The sequence below is a fragment of the Camelus bactrianus genome, chromosome 3, assembly GCF_048773025.1.
Source record: "Camelus bactrianus isolate YW-2024 breed Bactrian camel chromosome 3, ASM4877302v1, whole genome shotgun sequence".
Taxonomy (NCBI): Eukaryota; Metazoa; Chordata; class Mammalia; order Artiodactyla; family Camelidae; genus Camelus; species Camelus bactrianus.
Window position 1 is genome coordinate 93,135,158 of NC_133541.1, and position 15,400 is coordinate 93,150,557.

The 15,400-nt window shown below is 36.4% G+C and overlaps 1 protein-coding gene across 1 annotated transcript in view; it reads right to left on the bottom strand.

Moving 5' to 3' along the window:
- MEIKIN (meiotic kinetochore factor) overlaps positions 1–15,400 on the bottom strand; it is an 84,333-nt gene that overhangs the window by 52,873 nt on the left and 16,060 nt on the right. The window contains exons 7-9 of the mRNA XM_045507879.2: positions 10,010–10,049; positions 4,633–4,697; positions 303–373 (exon numbers count right to left, since the gene is read on the bottom strand). Coding sequence (XP_045363835.1) covers positions 303–373; positions 4,633–4,697; positions 10,010–10,049 — 176 coding nt within the window. The remainder of the gene's footprint in view (positions 1–302; positions 374–4,632; positions 4,698–10,009; positions 10,050–15,400) is intronic.

Below are 15,400 nucleotides of genomic sequence, written 5' to 3' on the forward strand. Positions count from 1 at the left end.
GGTATAAAACACTGCTCTGGCTACATAGCAGATGTCTTATTTTTACTTTAAATAATGATTAATAGACATCCAATTATCCAAAAGGAAATTAGAAAAAATTTTAATTTTAATCTGCTATCATTAAATGTATAAAGAATACACATTCACATAACAATAAAGTAATCTAATCGCTAAACTCCAAAAATATTTTAAATTATTGACTTAAATAGTTGAAAAATAATTCCTATAAAAGTGTTATTTAAAAGTATGTCCTATATTAATGAAATTTATGGTTTATATAGTTATTCTGCTTCAATACTTGCTTTTTTCTCTGTTTTTTCAGGGATTGAAGGGTAAGTTTTCCCAGTAAGCAAAACTTCACAATCTGCATTATCTATAACAAAAATATAATTTAGTATTTTAATTATTTAACTTGTAGTTAGCTTTAAGTAAAGAAAAGGAACTCAAATTTGGAAAAAAACTGATTTAATGATTGTGACTTTGTAACAGTTTTAGGAAAAACTTAATATATGTTGACTAACTTGACTTGCTACAGATAGGAGAAGGTATTCTTTAAAATATTTTCATTTCAAGAGCTCCAGGCTTCACAGGAGGAAATAAACTGTATATAAAAGATAACCTTTCAATTTATAAAGTTGCATGTGGCTAGAATTCTTAATTATCCTTTCATTTCCACTCTCCTGTATTTTCAGTCTCTCCCTTTCTACTGCTACTTCTCTACCACCATTTAAAATGTACTCAGGCCTTTTTCATAGTACCAAAAACTTTATCTGTACCTCATACCCCTTCCTGCTACCTAGCTTCCTATAGCTTTTCAATTCACTTCCCTCTGCAGTCCACTGTACACACTGTATACCTAAAATACAAATTTAATATCATATGCCTAAAACTCTTCAAAGGCTTTCCACTGTCCTCAAGTTAAAACTCAAGCTCCTTAACTTGGCATACAAAATCCTGTTTTTATACTCCATCCTCAAATTAAAACTCAAGCTCCTTAACTTGGCATACAAAATCCTGTTTTTATATTCCGTCCTAAAATTAAAACTCAAGCTCCTTAACTTGGCATACAAAATCCTGTTTTTATACTCTGTCCTAAAATTAAAACTCAAGCTCCTTAACTTGGCATACAAAATCCTGTTTTTATACTCTGTCCTAAAATTAAAACTCAAGCTCCTTAACTTGGCATACAAAATCCTGTTTTTATAATCCCTGTGTTGCTTACATATTTCCAGCCTCATTGCACAGGTTAGTAGGCTGCTAGATAAAATACAGGATGCCTGCTTGAGTTTGAATTTCAGATGAACAATAAATAACTACTTAGTATAAGTATTTCCCATGTAATAGTACAGGTCTACACAATGTTTGTGACATAATTATATTAAAAATTATTTGCTGCTTATCTGAACTCAAATTTAATTGGGCATTGTTTATTTTTATTTGCTAAATCTGGCAATCTTTGAGGCTAATCACTTTTCTCATCTTAATCTCCCAAGGTAGAGAGAAGTAGTAGGTTTGAGAGTTCTCCATAAAAAGAGGATAAAATTAGTACCCAGATGTGATAATAGATTAGACACAGGAGTGACAAAGAGGAAGGTGTCGGGCATGATCCCCATGTTTCAGTTTACTAAGCTACATCTGCTAACTGAGATGGAGGACACTGGAGGAGGAGGACTAGGTTAGGCCTCCGTTGAGATAATTCTCAGTCATCAATCCTTGTTTTACTTAATCTCTTGGAAACTTTTGTTACAGTTGCTTCTAAATGTTGAAATGTTTTATTTATATTCTTCTCACTTCCTAAGTGAGCTTACCTAATCCTATGGCTTACAAAACATTTATATCTAACTCTAAATATTTATCTACAATCCCAGCCTCTGCCTCTGAACTCCAGATTCCCTTGTCACAAACTGCTTTCATGACATCTCTGCTTGAAAGCTGACAAGTCTGTTAATATTTTAACATTTTATTAAAGTATTCCATATACAGAGTAATGGGAACAAATCTTATATGTATATGTATTCACCCATATAATGATCACGCAGATCAAGACATAAAATATTTGTGACACCCCAAAAGTTTCCTATATGTTCTTTCCCAGTCAGCAACCCCTTTCCAAAGATTACCACCATTCTGACTTGTCATCCAGAATAGTCTTTCCTATTCTTGAACTGTATACACATGGGATTAACCAGTATATACATACTTGTGTCTGCATTCTTTCATTCAACATTATGTATTGACAGATCAAATTTAAAATGCACAAACCAAATTCTCTTTTCATCATTCTCCTCCCTTGCTCTGCCCTACAATGCTCTTACCTCAAGAAATGATACCACCATTCATTTAGTCACTCAAACCAATAATTTAAGCCTCATTCTTGACTTTTATTTTTCTCTCCTACCCAATATCCAGCTTAATCAGAAAATTCTGCCCCATCTGCCTTTAAAATATATTCCATATCAGACAACTGTTGCCATTTTAGTCGTATACATCATTACCTGACCACTGCAGTACTTTATTTAACATGGTTTCCTTGCTTCACTCTTGCCTCCTTAGTCTATTCTCCACATAGGAGCCAGAGTGGTAATTCTAAAGTATGTATCTGATCATGTCATTCCTCTGCTCTAAGATATACTTCTCAGCACATTTTGGAAAAAAAAAAAATCTCTACTCCTTGCGAAGGCATATGAGACTCTACATTATACCACTTGCCTTGCTCTCTGACCACAATTCCAACCATTCATTCATTTTGCTCCAGTCACACTAACCTCTTTTCTCTTCTTTAAACATACTGAACATATTTCCATCTCATGGTTTGCCTGGCATGCTCTGCCCCTAGATTTCCACAAGGACTCTCTCACTTCTTTCAAGCTCTGTGCAAATGTCACCACATCTGAGAGGCATCTCTTGGTTACCTTGTCTAAAATGGCATCCCTAGTCACACTCTCTGTTTTTATCCTGCTTTATTTTCCCTTATGACTCTTATTTCTGATTTTGTTATATATGTATTTATCTATTTATTTTCCTTCTTTCTCCACTACAGCATAAACTCTGTTAGAGCAAGGAATTTGCCATGTTCGCAAGCAACTAACACAGTTTGAGTTACACTGCAGCTGCTTAATAAGTACTTGTTGAATGAGTGGAATTAATGAATGATGAGAGGAGGTTTCTCTGAAACACCCAAGGGGAGATGTCCAGAAGGCAGCTAACAGAAGGGTCTTAATCTCAGAAAAGATGCTAGACTGGAAAATCTGGAAGCCCTGCCCTTTACAGGACACCTATACATATTGGAGGGCATACTGAAAAGAGATTAAAATCTAGGAATTAGCCTTGAAGAACCCCAACATTTAATGGGTAAAAGTAGTAGATAAGATTGCAAAGAAGACTGAGCAGGAGATGTCTGAGAAGTAATTTCTTGTTTATTTTTTTGTCTCTATTACTAGACTTTGTACAATTGAAGGTAAGAATATAGCCTTTTTGTTTGTTTGTTTTGTTTTCTAACAGTAAAGAGCCTGACAAAAAACTAGAACAAAGGTGGATTTGTTGAGTTAAAGAATGTGTAAAAAATATTTCTAGAGCAGGATGTAGTTTATTTAAATTTTTAAGCAAGTTAATCAACCACATAAAAGAATACAAAAGCGTACACAATTCCAGAATCACTATTTTGCCTTACTCCCAGGCTTTATAAATATTATTTTACACAACCAGATCAAAACTTTTTACTGGGCAAGACCTAGATAAAAAGCATTATTATTTTTGGTACCCTTACCCCTTTCCCTTTCATACCTCTTTTCTCTTGTTTACAAGTTCCTTAATCTTCGACCTATAAAACAAATCTTCCTTCTAACGCTCGCCCTCTAGGGTAGTAGGCACTACTCCTTCCAATAATGTGTGCTTTTACAAGTTTAGTGTTTATCATTAGATTAATTTTCCTTAGGATGGAAACTATCTCAATCATTTTTATAGTCACACATTCTAACATAATACCTGGCATTTTGTAAATGCTCATTAAGACAACTTCTTAACGTGAAGATTACACACACAGACACACACACGAAAAAACACGTTTTTTTCCAGTTCATAATTCAAGGAAATATTTATACCCATCAGGAGCAAAACAAATAATTCTTTAATTTTATGTCCAGATAGACACTACAAAACTTGTTGCAGGAAATAAAGAAAATAGAAATCTGAGATACAGCAAAGGTTAACAAGGTTGTAAATGTCTTGCTGCTTATTCCAATAATAAACTAAATAACAGAGAGCCTATAATACAAGGCACTTTGTTGACTCTTTTATTTTTCAATCATCACACATAACTCAAATGTATCTGTTTACCGATTACCTCCTCCTATAACTGAAATTTATAAGGGCAAGATAGATAGATAGATAGATAGATAGATAGATCGATCGATCACTGCCTATCAGTATATATAGACTAGTACAGAGCACATACTAAGCAAATGTTTATTAAATGAATTAATGATGTGTGCTATGGGGATAGTTAAGACTCATTTCCCAATTTCATGCATCTTCATTTCTTAAATACAATCACATTTAAAGAGCACTGTTTCCTGGGAAACCAGGCAATAACGAAACAGAATTATAACAATGATTAGTTTCACTATTTATTACCTGATTCTGAATTTGAAGTACTCTTTGGTTTTGGAGAAGTATTTTGGTCTGTTAACATCATCATTCTGGAATAAGAACAAATTAACAGTATTCTCTTAATCTTTCATTAACTCTCAGGAATCCTCAAATAATACTTAAAGACATTTCTATGCAATCAATTAGCCTTTAGAAAAAAAATACAACTGGTTAGAAAAAAGAATTAACGTTATCTATTTGAACAAATAGTTTAATAATAAAAGGTAATATATTTATACATTTATAAATACTGTAAGACAATTTGTATAGAGGACAAGGCATAGTGTTTAGAATCAGACAGACCTCAGTTTAAAGCTCAGTTTTGCTACTTAAACTTGAGTGGCCTTGGGAAAGTTACTTAACCTGTCTTGAGTCTAGATTATCTTGTTTATGCAAAAGGAATAGCAATCTTGCTTCCCAGGGTTCTTATGGTAAGATTACAAGTAACATAGAAGATAATGCCTAAAAAATTAATATTCTTTTCTCTTTTACGCTTTCATAAATGACACCATTCCCAATTCTATCCAAATGTGTAAAAGAGCATTAGCTATTACAAGAGGAACATAAAAGGATCAAAGCTCAGCCTTTGGCCACCAAAATGGGATTTCCAAGTCCTTAGCAAGACAATGGAGTTGAAAACTAAATGTGAGAAGATGATTTCTGTTACTGATTTATTGAACAGCTGAATTCAGTAAGCGAAAAAGAGTTTTATTCTTTCATATTTCCCCTTGAAATTCATACTATCAAAATAGTACTTTCTTGCCCCTGAATGAACTTTCAGGTATATTTCATTGCTTTTGTGGTATTCTCTGACAATAAATAGTCATCTTTAGGTAATGAAAAGCCCAGTATAATGTCACAATACTGAACTTTTATTACCCAAATTAAATCTCTTACTTTTCCCAACTTGGGTCTAATTTAGACTCATAACCTGCAGTGAGGAGAGCAACCATGGTTTTTTTTTTCTCTGTTTCTTGTTAATTTTTTCCCTCTGCTTGTTAACTATTCTTCGGGATCCTCTGGCACTGGAGTAGTAGGAAGGAGTTGCAGAGAAGGACAGAAAAGATCTTTCTTGATCTTGATTGATACTTTTATAATATGCCATTGGTGCCCTTTGGGTGTGACAGAAAACCAAATGCTGACTTGCTTCAAACCTGAAGTATTTTGAAGGGTTCGGTGACAGGACTTCCACATCCCCCTCAATTGCTGCTCTTTATGATGACCTCAGCCTTTGCTTTTGACGATAGAACTTCCAGTCTCTTTCAGTCAAGTTTACTTTATCCTCTTCAGGAAGTCATACTGCGCATGATCCCTTTCAAGATGATCCCTGTGGGATCTATGTCTGACCTATCGGCAATATGCACAAATCTTTGCTGTGCCAAACTCTGAAAGTATATCTAGCTTCCTCTTTATCAGCCATTCCAAAGCATCGAACAGACCTTCTTGCTTTTAGACTTTTCAGGTGTGAGTCAGAAACCAAATTCTAGGGGATATATGTTGACCTTTCTAAATGGTTCTCCTGGAGCTTCTTCTCTTATCTTGAGGTAAGGAAGAAGTCTCCCCACTTCTTGCATCTAACACCAACAATATTAAAGAAATAAACATTCTTGATCATTTCATCCTTTCAGGGCATTTTTAGCCTTTTTAAAAATAGCTTGGAGATTGGTGACAGGCTAATGCTGAAAGAATTAGGTTTTGACCTCATCTTTTACAAATTCTACATAGATGGCTCTACACAGAACAGAAGATGGGGTAATTGTCATTTCTGTTTTGTTTTAATCTATTGAGGTCACTGTCCAAACTCTTGAGACTGCATGAAAGCACATTTAACATCCTGCTACATTCGTCAAACTCCTATTGACACATGTAGATTAAGGCTTAGAGGAGATAACCCCAGAGTTTTACTATGAGTTTTAGAATACAGAAAGAATTCAATATGTAACCAAAGATTGCTCCCCTCTTCCATGCCTTCCAGCCTAAAAGACTACTGGAAAGACAAAGAGGACAGAGGCTTAGGAAATAAGCAGTTAGACAATGGGAACTGACTTCTCTTCCTCAAGCCCAAAATCTGGAGGTAGGGGTAACAGGTGGGAAGATGACATTAGAAGAGGTAAAGAGAAAGCCCAAAGTAGAGGGGGCAAAGTGCCAAAGTCCCTGCTTAGCACTCTAGGAGGAGACGTCCACAGGAGGTAGAAACTCAATGTAAAAATAAGCATGGGGTACTCAGGTAAAGAGTGGGCCTCAGCCCTCCTGAGAATTCTTTAGTTCCTGTATATTGTGATCCAGTTCTCAAGGTTCCACATACCAAAGGCAATGGAGAGAAGGTGGTCGAATTTAGAACCAAAATACCTGGCATAGGGCTCTCATGGCTAGATGACTTATCACAAAGGATGAAGAAAGGCAATTAAGTCAAAGTCTGGATGTAGGACTTCAGTGAGACTCAAGGAGTTTGGAGTAGCAACAAAAGCTAAGGTAGGAAAAGCAATGGAGGACCTCAGACCCTTTAAATAAGGCCTTAAGTTCATCAGTGACTTTATCAGTATAATCCAGACCAGGTACTGAACTAGTCTTGAAACCTGCAGCACTAATTAGTAAAAACTCAGAGACAACTTGTGGATCTCAGATACCTTCAAGTCCCAACTTCACTCCTCCCCCACCCCTGGCCTGCCCCTATAAACCTGTATTTGGTGTGACTGTCCAAACTAGGACTTTTTGAGAGTAAAAAAGAGCTCTACTAAAAATTATGTCAGAACAACAGGCACATTCTCAGACTGTCCCAGGCAAATCTAGAGGTATGACCATCTACCTATATGCCATCCTCAGGAATATGGAATGAAGAGAAAATATGAAAGATTCAGCACTAACCCAGAAGACACTTACCTGGAAGTAACTGGATGGCATTAATAAGTAAGTTTAACTCATTATTTTCCCACGAAATAGGTAAGAAAGGTGATCAAAGTCCACAAGAAGTTTAGACTAGTTATTTAAAAATAAATATATATATCTGTATCTTTTTTTTGCAACATTCAAGTGGTAGGTTTTATTTTTTAAAGGAAGGGCAACATTTAAGGGATACAGAAAATCGGATCAGATAAAACAAAATCAAGCATTATAACACATTTGCTCCATTTCACTACACAGGCAACAGTCACTAAAGTGGGTCTACACAGATCTACAGCAATATAAACAAAATTCTCTTTCTCCATTAGGTACTATGTCAAAGTTATATTTAACTTGGTGAATGTGCTGCTTAACTAAAGAGAATGCCAAAGTGTCTAGCAGGTAATAAGTGCTCAAAACTGGTATCATTATTATCCAAACATCATTCCTTCCTTGAGCATATATTGTACTGTGAATTGTGGAAGGGATTTTAAAAAGTGAGTCCATCATCATTTCTCTTTGGTGATCTTAATAATTTATGCTTAAAATTGTCACTGTTGTTCACCAAAGCAAAATAATTCACCCAAGAATAACAGTAATAGATTTTCTTTTCTTCAGAAATTTTCATCATTTAGATACAAGCATAACTATAAGGAGGCTATCAAATTAATACTATTCTTCTCTCACTCAACATAGTTTCCCAAGGGGACAATTATGCTTTCAGTCCAGAACACTTCCCTTGCTTTTCCAACTGGGATATCCACCTGCCTGTGGATATCTCCACTTGAAAGTGAGGTAGATATTTCAGTGTTTTCCAAACTAAAATCATCTGTCACCCCAATTCACTTCTGCTTTTCAGTTTGTGTTCTTTCACCCAGTTCCAAAGCATCTTCCCCATTTAAAATTCCCACCAGCAGTTTACGGGAGTCCCAACTTCTCCACATCCAAGACAACACTTGCTGTAATTTGTCTTTTTGATTACAGCCATCCCAGTGAATGTGAAGTGGTATTTCAATGAAGTTGATTTGCATTCCCTTAATGGATAATGATATTTAGCATCTTTTCATCTGCTTATTGGCATTTGTATATCTTCCATGGAGAAATGTCAGTTCAGATGCTTTGTCTGTTTTTAAATTGGGTTATTTGTCCTTTTATTGTTGAGTTGTAAGAGTTCTTTATGTATTCTGGATACAAATCCCTTATCAGATATATGATTTGCAAATATTTTCTCCCATTCTGTGGACTGTCTTTTCACTTTCTAATGAAGTCTGCTATCTTTGTTTTTAAACTTGTAAGGATTTTGTATAAGTTCTTTCAACCTTTGAAGATTTAGGTGTTAAAAAAATTCATTATATCTTATAGTCCTATTGAAAATCTTTCAGAAGCTCTCATTACATTCAGGATGAAATAGCAAACCCAGACTTTAAGGCCACTTATAATCCAGAATGTGAGGACCTCCCTGACCATCTTTGTCACATACTTTACCCTTCAGTCTACATGCCCTGAACCAAACTTTTCATCTTCCTTCATTAACGTTTCTCCTCAGTCTTCCCTATCTTAATAAATGGCAACTCCTCCTTCCAGTTGCTCCAGCCAAATCCATGGAGTTAGCCTTGACTGCTTTCATACTTCACCACTCAGTCCTTCAATGATCCTATTAGTTCTGCTTTTAAAGTACATCCAAATCTGACCTCTCACTCTCTCTCCTCTTGCCACTCCAGTCCATACTCCAGTATCTCTTGCCTACATTAGGGCAGTATTATCCTAACTGTAATCTCCCTAATTCCTTGCCTCTTCATAGTCTATTCTCAACACAGCAGCTAGAGTGATTCTTTTAAAACACAAGTCATATCATATTATCTTTCTAAAACTTTCAAAAGCTTTCCAATTCACTTTTATTTGCCTACAATGCCTTATATGATCTGGCCTCCTGCTTCTTCTCTCACTTCATCGCCTGCCTCTCTCCTCTTCTCTCACTTCACACCAGGAGCTCAGGCCTTCTTCCTCAAGGCATTACTCCAGCTATTCCCTCTACTTGGAATGTTCTTTCCTCCAGTGAGTTATACAGTTGCTCTGTCTCCTTCTTTAGGCCTCTGCTCAAACGCTACCTTTTCAATGGTGATTCTCTGACCACACTACTTAAAAGAGCAAACCCTTATCCCAATACTTCCTAGCTCCCTATCTTGCTTTATTTTTCTCCACAGAGAAATTATTTACTGTCCACCTCCTCTAACTAGAAAGTAGACTCAATGGAGGCAGAGATTTTGTTTTTAATCATTTTTGTTCACTACAGCAATTAGATAGAAAGAGAGATAGATAGCAAATATATCTCCAGCAACTAGAATAGTTCTGGCATAAAGTGAGTCTTCAATAAATACTGAATAAATGAACATCTGAATTTGTGGGCTAACAACCATACCTGCTACATAACTATTAGAACAAAGGGTCTTAAAAACACAACTTTAAAAATGTTAGTTCTTACGTTTTTCTATGGCATTTCTGATAGTCTTCTGAAGAGGTACCTAGGAAAGGAAAAAAAATCTATAAGAAATATAATTCAGGGGAGAGGGATCAAGATGGTAGAGTAGGCGATGTGCAGCTCGCCTCCCACAGCAAACACATCAAAAATACATCTACATGTGGAACAATTCTCACAGAAAATTAACTGGAAACTGGCAAAACTCCTATATGAGCAAAGCTGTCTTTAGCTGCTCTCCATGTAACCTAGTAGGATGGGGAAAAAAGGCATTAGGTTGGGCTGTGCACCCTAGGAGGGATCCAAAGGGAAGAGAATGTCTGCATGGGCTGACCCTCACCTTGGGGAGCGAGCAGGTCGAGCTACAATCTCAGCATCATAGTCCTGGGGCCCTGTGCAGAGGAGACAAGCCCCTCTGCCTACTGAGAAATCTGCTGAGACAGACAAGGGCTAGAAATGCCTAGACTCTACTCACGAGGAGTATGCATGTGCTGGCTTGCCAGCAATCAGGGCAGAGATAGCCTCACAGCACTTCCCAATCTGAAAAAGCAAGTACCCCAGCCCCACTACACGGATCTACACAGATCTAGGCAAAGACTTGGTCTAGCTACCCAGAGACAGACCAGAACACCTGGGGTATAATCCGGGTGGAGCTAAGCTGGCATTGTCACTGCACACATGGGGCAGAGTCAAAGGAGCACATAGTGGCTAAGTGCTGAATCTTGGACAGACAGAACCTGAGAAAGGGCTCAATCTAGCTCCTCAATCTAGCCTCTTGATCTAGAGACAGCCCAGAGAGCCTGGGATATTAACTGGGTGGAGCTGCAGAGGCCACTGTCAAGCTGCGCAGAAGTTCTTCTCTTAGGAGACTGCCATGACTCCACCCACTCCACACCATATCTTAGGGCTAGCTCTGGAGCAGACAGGTCCTGGGAGAAGACCGCCTCAGAGGCAACCCAGAACTCAGGAAGCAGTTCAGCTTCAATTCCTGTAGTCACAATGCTCTGACTCCCAGCCCCAGCCTACTCCACACCACAGTCTTACACTAGATCTGGGACACACACAAGAGAAAGGGATGTGACCTTAAGCTCCTTCTGAGCTGAACTATGGATGCCTATACAGGTGGCACACAGGTCCTCTGTGACTGCATGAGCCTCACTTGCTTCAGGAAATCAATTCCTTTAGGGCAGGGCATGCACTCAAGGGCAACAGAGCCTGACTGAACCCTACCCTCAGAACTTTTAAGCCAATAACTGGGAAGGAGACCCTGCCTCTGACAGGGTGGTGACAGCCAAGGATCAGACAGGAAGCCCTGCCTCACATTCTGCATAGGCTCTAGATACTTCAACAACAAACCATACCCCTATCAAGGGGATAATGGCCAGCACAACCTGAGGAAAGTAGTGGCTGGTGTTCCTACCAAAACCAGCCTTTGCACCAAAAACAATGGACACACATAGTCTACATAGGGATGCTTCCACATAAAAACACCCCTTCAAGAACACAGTAGATAACTGTTCCTCCCAAATTCATAGAGACAGAGAAAGTTAAGCAAAATGAAAAAGCAGAACTGCTCTCAATTAAAAGAACAAACGAAATCACCTGACAGAACAAACAATGAAATAAAGCTAACCAGTCTATGAGACTCTTGAGTTCAGGAAAAAAGTTAATAAAAATGCTAACAGAATTAAGGAAGATTATCCATAGAAATGCATATAACTGTAACAAGGAACTAGAAATTATAAAAGTAAACCAATCAAAAATAGACAATTCAATTGCTGAGATAAAAACCATAGACAGACACAATGGAGAACAAGCTAAATGACACCGAAGAACAAATAAGTGATCCACAAGATAGAATAATGGAAATCACCCTATCAGAACAGCAGATAGAAAGACAAATGAAGAAAAATGAAAGCAAAATATGAGTTCTATGGGATAATATAAAATGCACCAACCTATGCATAACTGGGATTCCAGAAGGAGGAGGGGATGGGGAATTTAAAATGTATTCAAAGAAATTGTTGCTGAGAACTTCCCAAACCTAAAGAAGCAAACAGATATCCAGGTACAGGAAGCACAGAGGGTCCCAAACAAGATGAACCCAAACAAATCCACATGAAAAAAATCATAATTAAAATGGCAAAAGTTAAAAATAAAGAGAGGATTCTAAAGGCAGCAAGAGAAAAACAAAGAGCCAGTTATAAGGAAACTCTTAAGACTACCAGCTGATTTCTCTGCAGAAACTCTACAAGCCAAAAGGGAGTAGCATGATACATTCAAAGTCCTGAAAGGGGAAAACTTGCCATCTAGGCTTCTCTACCCAGTAAGATTATCATTTAGAACAGAAGGAAATATAAAGAATTTATCAGACAAGCAAAACTAAAAGAATTCAGCAAAACTAAATCATACCCTAAAAGAATTATTAAAGGGTTTTCTCTAAACAGACAAGAAGCTAAAACCTATGGGAAAAGGAAAACTACAATAAGAAAGGCAAATATTTAAAAGGCCTGAAGATCACTCATATAAGCCAATATGCAGATTTTAAAAATGTAGAAGTGACTATAACTACAATAAACAGTAAAAAGATAAGCATTAAGATGTAAAATAGGACATCAAAATCAGAAAATGTGGAGGAGGGGGCTATAAAAATCTAGATCTTTCAGAGTACGTCTGAGCTTCAATGACTATCAGCTTAAAGCAAGTAGATATAGTTATGGGACAACATACTTCAACTCCATGGTAACCACAAATAAAAAACATACAATAGGTTTATAAAAACCAAAAAGAAAGGAACTCAAGCATACTACAAAAGAAAAGCAACAAACCACTAAAGGGAAAACAAAAAGAAGAAATGAACAAAGAACAACATAAGCAACTGAAAAGCAAAGATTAAAATGAGAATAAGTACCTACCTATCAAAAATTACTTTACATGTCAATAGACTAAATGCTCAGATCAAAATACAGAGTGGTAGTTTGGATAAAAAACACGAACCTACAATGTGCTGCCTACATGAGATTCTCACGTTGGGAAAAACACATACAGACTGAAAGTAAGAGGACAGAAAAAGATATTTCATGCAAATGGAAACAACAAGAAAGCAGGCATAGCAATAACCACTTCAGACAAAACAGACTTTAAAACAAAGGCCATAAAGAAGGGTATTATATAATGATAAAGGGACTCATACAAGAAGAAGAAATTACACCTGTTAACATACACACCCAGTACAGGAGAACCTAAATATATATAACAAATACTAACAGCCATAAAGGGAGGAGTGGACAATAATACAATATTAGTAGGAGACTTTAACACCCCATTAACATCAGTGGAAAGACCCAGACAGAAAATCAATAAGGCAACAGAGGTCTTAAATGATACAAGAGGCAAGCTGGACTTAATTGATATCTATGGGACACTATATCCCCCAAAACCAAATATACATTCTTCTCAAGTGTACATGGAACATTCTCTGAAATAAATCACATACTAGGTCACTTTGTGACTAATTAAATTTGTGCCTCAACAAATTTAAGAGAATAGATATTATTCTAAGCATCTGTACTTACCACAATAGTATGAAACTAGAAATTAATCACAGAGGAAAATGCGAAAAGAATAAACACATGGAAACTAAGCAACATGCTTCTAAAAAACAATGGGTCAACAATGAAATCAAAGAAGAAACCAGAAAATACCTCAAGACAAATGAAAATGAAAACACAGCCATACAAAAATCTATGGGATGCAGCAAAAGCAATTCTAAGAGAGTAGTTCATAGTGATACAAGACTTCCTCAAGAAACAAGAAAAATCTCAAATAAACAACCTAACCTACCACTTTAAAGAACTAGAAAAAGAAGAACAACCAAAACCCATAGTCAGCAGAAGGAAGGAAAGAATAAAGATCAAAGAGGAAATAAATAAAATAAAGTAAAAACAACAGAAAAGATCAATAAAACTAAGAGCTATTTTTTAAAAAACATAAACAAAATCAACAAGCCTCTAGCCAGGTTCACCAAGAAGAAAAGAGAGAGAACCCAAATAAACAAACGCAAGAAATGAAAGAGAAGAAATGACAACTGATACCACAGAAACACAAAGAAAGGATATTATAAACCTTTATAAGCCAACAAATTGGACAACCTAGAAGAAATGAACAAGTTTCTAGAAACATACAGCCTGCTAAAACTGTATCAAGAAGAAACAGATAATTTGAACAGAATGATCACTAGAAATGAAATAGAACCTGTAATTTAAAAAAATCCTTGCAAACAAAATTCCAGAACCAGATAGCTTCACTGGGAATTCTACCAAACACACCAAGAAGAACTTAAACCTAACCTTCTTAAGCTATTCGAAAAAACCAAAGAGGAGGAAACACTCCCAAAGTCATTCTATGAAGCCACCATCACCCTGACAACAAAACCAGAAAAAGATACTACAACAAAGAAAATTACAGGCCAATATGTTTGATGAACACAGATGAAAAAATCCTAAACAAAATATTAGCAGACCAAATCCAACAATACAAAAGAAGGATCATACAGCATGATGAAGTTGGATTCATGCTAGTATCCCAAGTATGGTCCGACATTAACAAAAGGGAAGACAAAAACTTCATATTCATCTCAAGGAACTCAGAAAAAGCAATTGACAAAATTCAACATCCATTCATGATAAAAATCTCACCATGGTAGGTATAGAGTGAATGTATTTCAACATAATAAAGCCATTTATAACAAGCCCACAGCCAACATAATACTCAACAGTGAAAAGCTGAAATCTTTCCCACTAAATTCAGGAACAAGACAAGGATACTCACTCCAGTTCCACTTAACATAGTATTGGAAGTCCTAGCCACAGCAAGAAAACCAGACAAGAAATGAAAGATACTCAGGTTGGAAGGGAAAAAGTAAACTGTCACTATTTGCAGATGACATGATACTCTACATAGAGAACCCTGAAGTCTCCACACAAAAACTATGAGAACTAATAAATGAATTCAGCGAAGTACCAGGATTCAAGATTAATATACAGAAAATATTACTGTATTTTGATACACTAACAATGATATATCAGAAAGAGAAAGTAAAAATACAACCCTGTTTAAAAATCATGTCAAAAAATTCTTAGGAATACTAGGGCAGTCTACCCAGGCAAAGAGATAAAAGCAAAAATAAACAAATGGGACCTAATTAAACTTCTAAGCTTTTGCCCAGCAACGGAAAGCATAAGCAAAACAAAAAGACAACCTACAGAATGGGAGAAACTATTTGCAAAAGATGAGACTGATAAGGGCTTAATTTCTAGAATATATAAACACCTCACACAACTTAATTAAAAAAATTCAAACAACCCAATCCAAAAATGGGCAGAAGACCTAAACAAG